At 41.6% G+C, this 6,000-nt stretch overlaps 1 protein-coding gene across 6 annotated transcripts; it reads right to left on the minus strand.

Annotated features, from left to right (window-relative positions):
* Window positions 1-2,634: 2,634 nt before the first annotated feature.
* On the minus strand, window positions 2,635-5,371 carry LOC147798105 (uncharacterized). 6 transcript variants are annotated; one of them, XR_015426513.1, is made up of 3 exons: window positions 5,182-5,371; window positions 4,359-4,399; window positions 2,635-4,027 (listed from the first exon to the last, which is right to left on the minus strand). XR_015426513.1 is itself a non-coding variant. In XM_087141497.1 (3 exons), exons 1-3 carry the CDS (start codon window positions 5,340-5,342, stop codon window positions 3,726-3,728), a joined length of 408 nt encoding a protein of 135 aa, XP_086997623.1. In that variant the 5' UTR covers window positions 5,343-5,371; the 3' UTR covers window positions 2,635-3,725. The 6 variants fall into 6 exon arrangements, 1 of the variants encoding a protein (XP_086997623.1); XR_015426511.1 differs by having other exon boundaries at window positions 5,077-5,371; XM_087141497.1 differs by having other exon boundaries at window positions 5,278-5,371.
* Window positions 5,372-6,000: the final 629 nt, after the last annotated feature.

A 6,000-nucleotide genomic window follows, 5' to 3' on the forward strand; every position in this document is an offset into this window, starting at 1 on the left:
AGTTAATTTTTATTGTCTGTTTAAAAAGCACAAACATGACCAAATTACACAGTAAATTCTCGCCAGAGGAGTTGGCAGAGGAGTTGAAACGCCATAGAAACCGTGGCGTTTACTTTACACCTTGTAATATCCGCATGAAACCACCCTATGCGCAGTGTTCACATAACACCAACACTCGCCTGTCTCTGTTGATAGTTTGTGCTAAGTTTGAAAGAGGAAAAGGTGGTAAGCCATTTCATGCCTTCAACAAAGTCTTTTCGTTTGTTGGATCGACTGTAAACGATAAATTTGATTCAGGAAATCGAGATAATTATTTCCTTCTTGTTTGAATGTCTCAGTCTCATGATTAAGTTCCATTTAAACCTAGTCGCACGTTCCGTGGTTTAACGGTTTTCATCTAAGTGGTATTGGCAGTGTTTAGCCTATGCTATTCCATTGAAAAACATACGTTTGTTGCACCTTCGCGTAGAAATTTCACGAAAATTTTGTTTGGAATTACTGAATTTGTGTAAAGTGTTCATATAATTTTCTGTATTAGTGTCATTTGCTGGACTTGCGATTTATGAAGTATAGTTTTGTTGTAATTTTTGTACATATTAATTTCACGGCCTTGATTGCTACGGTTACAGACCAAAGGTGGGTGTGCATTGGTTTTTCGGAAGAAGATGTGGTTGCCAAGGCCAGGTTTGTTTAAAAATTAACAGGGTTTTGCGCATTCCCAGACTACAATTTTCTAAGTTTTAATACTGCTACCAAGGGGGACTCAGGCACTCAATCGCACATCGCGGGCGCTTCCAAGATAGCTGAAGTTTGGCCCTACTTTCTCAGACGTCAAATTGCATACACTCTTACTTGAGTCATGCAAACCTCTTCTAATTTGTCGGTATCCATCCGCGCTTCTGGCTTACCTTACACGCCTTAGCTTCTGGACTATGCAAAAATTCCCCCGCTGTATTCATTTTTGATTTGATAACGCTGTTTAACACACGATTTTCGATTGGACACGTGTACCCTCGGGTCGATTCATTTTAAGCTGGGGATGACATGGCCCACATTTTACGAAATGTTTCATTTATCACATTTTAATGTTTTCATCTTGTTTTTTCTTTTTCCTGGCCACATCAGGGAGGTGTATTTGGTTTGTACATAGTAGTGGTTGTTTATTTCGTTCACCGTATACATGGTCTTTTATTTTAGCGATTTGTTGGGGCGGAGTGATATTTGAATGTGGATTGTTAATCTTAGTGCCAGAGACAAATCACTTCGACACTGGTACTGCGTAGCATTTCCTTCTAGCACGCGGCCATGATCGAGGTTGACTGTAATTGAGTTGTAAAATAATCTTTTGTAATAATTATAATATAATGCTTGATTATGGAAAGTATAGAATTTCACAATGTAGTTTGTTTGGTAGTTTGCCAGATCATGCGCCCATTCTCGTTAAATGCAGAGCAGAATTGGCGGTCCGTGTACACAGGACGCACAGTCTCTCCATTGCACGTGCAAATATATCTCTACACAATGCAGCCGTATTTACTATCGGGTTTGATGCATGCGTGGTGTATTCTGTACACAGTGCACATCTTGGTTAGTCCCCTGACCGGAAGCTGAATGTGCAACTTAATGTCGTCAGTGCTGTTTATGTTTATGTCTGTTCGGCAAATTACTCCCACTCAGCAATACAAACGTGTGTACATGTATTAGGTTGTTCTTTGTTAGCTTGTTTTAATAACTGGTATTGTTGCTGAGAGCGCACAAGTTTATAAAAGCAGAGGATTCCACCCACGATGCTCATCGCTTTTGCGTTGTTGTGAGATGATGTTGACTAAGCATCATTTCCGCTTATTCACCTATCGACATCAGCCATCGATACCGGATAAGAAGTACGCCGCGCTAAGGACCAGTTTTGGCGTTTTGAGAGAACACGACACAGTGAGTTGCACAGCTCACATTCTCGCTTGTCATACTGTTGTGCTTACGCGCGACTAGTTAATATTGCATTTAACCTAACATTTCCTGTTTGTACCGAAATATTAGGTGAGCCCGGTGCATCAGTTGCCGAGGTATTAACGTCCGATTAGGCTTTCTTCTACTGAGCCTTGTCGAGTTTGTAGCGCTTTTTCGGTAAACAGTTTAGTCATTCTCAAAATCTTTAGAAAGGCTTGTTGAAACGGCGTGTTATGATATACATCTTGAAGTATGCATTGGATGGTTTCGTACAACAGTTTGTGAATTGACTGAATAAATTATTACCAGTTAAGGGTATAATTTTTACCGCAATTTGATGTATACGTGTGGTATTTCTTTGCTGGTAGCATTTTAACAAGGGGGAAAAAATTGGCTTTGGATCCGACCAGACATGTTTCATCCACGCGAATAATTGAAAAAATGACTTGGGCAGCTTGTTTACTCGAATAATAGTTAATATTGGGAAAAAGGGGAATCGGCAATTATAAACAGGTACCGTATTGTGTAAAGCCTTTTTTCCATCACAAATTGGACTCGGGAGCAGGAACAAGGGAGAGAACGAGAGACGCTACACAGCACGGTATATTTTAAAAACAGGTTCTTCGAGTCCGGAGATGCGCGCTTACGCAGAACCGAAAAGAATCGAAAGCTGACATCGAAGACAAATTCCCAACCTGCCGCGTTTAATGTACAACACGTGCGAGTGACATGAAACCGCTAAGCTCATTTGCATGACAGATTAAAAGTTACACAAATTAAGCTTTTGTTAGTGAAATTCAGTTACAACTCTTCCTTTTTAATGCAGGCATTACAACTATGTGATACCTATGACATGACCGATGTAGAATATGATGTCCCCACCACCACCACAGGTGCCATTATTTTCTGTAAGTACATGTATAGGTCATATTTAACAATATTTCCAAGCCACTTTGATGTTCACACCTGGAATTTTTAAACAGTGGTGTCAGTGATTCACTAAACCTTAAGAGGGCGCTAGTTTTAAACCCAGAAGGGGGTATTTTCAATCTGGCACTAAATTTAAATTGTGCAGTCCTTGAAACTTATGAAGTGTCCTTAAACTCGTGGAGCGAAAGGGAAGGTAGGTGGACTAATTTAATATGCCTCAACGCCGACTATTTTAAGAGATCTTTTGATTGGCTATCTCTAAGAGTAAGAGAAGATACATTACTGCAAAGGCCTTTATTTAAAATGGTAACAAATGATTATAAATCCATATTAAATTTCCTGACTTCATATCAACCTCACGTAAATTTAAAAAAATATCCTCAAATCAAACAACTGCACTTGGTATGGTTTCTGTTCAAGGCTCCGCCCTATCGAACATTTTTGTGCACTCTGCATCACTCACATGTACATAGTGCTAAAGGTGTTCATTTTCACCAGCCCGAGGCAGCATGTACATGAGTAGGGCAAGGTTTTTTTTTCATACTCGTGATCATATCAATTCATTTAAATCAAGCCACTTTCAGTATAAACAAAATGTTATTTTGTAATTTGTTTGAAAATTAGCTGAAGCAGCTCTTAAAGTAGATAAGTACACTGTACATTCTAACACCAACATTAAAGGCCCGCAAATGACCTCCATACGAATACTACTTTCCAAATTCGCAGTATCCTAAGATGGCCCATATTATTTGATTTAGTCCTTTGGGCTCTTCACATTTATGTACCGGTGTGGCTCTACCGAAGGAAAACTGACTGGTGCCAGTGACTGCGGGGGCCGGGCGGGTACATTATGCATAAGCGTATTCCGGGTTGTCGGACACCTCCTGCTCCAAATTATTCCTGGCCCTGTCACTTGTGTAGCTCAGAGCGGCCCCACGTTGCTGGACCAAAGCTTCCGATTTCCCCTTCCAACCATTTGCCTGATTCCCCTTCCCTTTCCGGTTTACGTTGGAGTACGTGTGCGGCTCCCCCGGGAGAACCTCAGCCGGAATCCGCCCTGGCAGTTCAGGCAACGAATAAGCGTGTTCGGGGCTGTCGGAAGCTGGCTGTTCGTAAACGTGAAGCTGCATATCGGGTTCGGGCTTAGCATCTAAAGTGAAGAATTTTAAGACGTGTATATAACTCTAAATAATGACAATATATGCACTCTCAAACAGACATAACACCATGTACAAAAAGTGTGATACGATGCTGACGACACTGACTTGTACAAAACAGTTCTGTTTGAACTCAAGTCTGGTATTTTTGTCTCAGCGCTTAAAGAGGTGCAAAAAGTAATTCTTGTATAATGATAATGTGCATTTTGGAAACATTAAAGGGTTCAGTTAAACATTCAGGAACATCACCACTGGCATTAAACAATTCTGTATAATTTATTTCGAAAATGTTTTCTGAGTTGAAAGGTTACTTTTATAACTTACAGTCTTGATCCAATTCGTTAGCAGAGCTTTGGCCAGTTTTTCTTTTTTCACAAAACAAGATATAAAGAACAAAAACACAAACTTTGTAGAACCGGTTGTGATAAACCGTGTATTTTTAAAGCAATTTTATGCCAAAATTAGCATACTTGAAAGAAAAAAATCACAACAGGACGCTGGAAAAATCAAAATCTTGTCAAAATTTCTGTCTTGAAATGTTTTCGAGAGATGACCGAATTGGTTTTTGTAATGCACAAATATTAGGGATTTGCTTTTTCATTTATATGACAGTATGCACTGATATCTATCTACATTTGTCTTTTATTATGTAGATTTCTCTCACAAGATGCTGTCTTCGTAAGAAATTACAGCTACGTATTCAATACCATCAGGCGCGTATGCAGACAGTGTGCAAAATATGCTCTACACGCGCGTGCGGTTATCCAAATATCCTTGAAATACGCCGTAGCCCATGCGCGTCTCGAAAACATGACGTCCTAAATGTCAATGCACGTGGTAATCCGCTCCGAGTGGGAACAAAAGAGGGGAGGGCGTGTTTTCAAATGAATTAAGTCTCTGTCTTTGGTATAAACTCACCACATAGGCGCGCACGTTTATGAGCGTATGACGCGGAGCACATTGAATACGCACAACGAATTTATTTTGGAAATATATGTTGCACGCCGAATGCGTGCAAGAACCCGGTTGGAAAACTTTGTACCAATCGCAGGTGAGAATGCACTTCAACTCAGGTCGGATAGACCCATTCGGTTCAGTTAGATGCAGCGTCTGAAATTGGCTCAAGCAAAAGTTCTCTACATAGTACATATATTAAGTTGAGGACTGCTGCCCTTTCTCCGTCAAAAGCAGGCAGTAATCCCCTTGTCACAGTAGCGCCCCAGATGTAACACCTGCCCCATACATAGTTAACAGCCCGTCGGTCGTCGGCCCCCGCGGTAGCTTCAGATCAGAATACGCGGGGATCATACATGCACTACTAGTAATGTGGTTTATTGCATTACATGTCGTGGCTGTGGTAAACTGTACATCGGAGAGACCAAGCGTCGCCTTGGTGACCGCTTCGCGGAACACTTGGGCAGTGTGCGCCAACAAACACTTGGTCTCATTGTTGCGCAGCACTTTTGTGTGCGCCGCCACGTACCCTCGGTGACGTAAGCGTCTGCATCCTGCGGAAAGGGTCATCTGATGTACAGCGTAAGGAACTGGAGCAGCGCGTCATTTTCGAACTCGGAACGCTGCATCAAGGGGGAATGAACGTGGATTTTTCCGCGTTCATTCAGAACTGAATGTGCCTGCCTTGAAGAAGGTACTCAGTTAACGAAAGCTCGGCAATCACATATTTCATAGCGCTTATTTGATATTATATTCTTGTCGATATTCTGATCACGGTGCTACGCAGCCCTTTCGTATTGCCCTTTCTCCTGAGTTGTTTTACAGCGGGACCAAGAGAGGGCGCGAGTGTCTTAGCAACAGAGGCTCCTTTGAAAAGAACTCCATTTCGCTGGTTCACGAACGACTGATACACAGGAGTTGCGTATGCATCGCTATCAAAAAACCGAACACTCCTCAACGGCATGGCTCTTCTCAACCGATGAGGGTTGCTTCTGCTCAAGGCGGAGTATGT

The sequence above is a fragment of the Acanthaster planci genome, linkage group LG09 (assembly GCF_054643075.1).
Source record: "Acanthaster planci isolate LZ-2023a linkage group LG09, COTS_SCS, whole genome shotgun sequence".
Classification (NCBI taxonomy): Eukaryota; Metazoa; Echinodermata; class Asteroidea; order Valvatida; family Acanthasteridae; genus Acanthaster; species Acanthaster planci.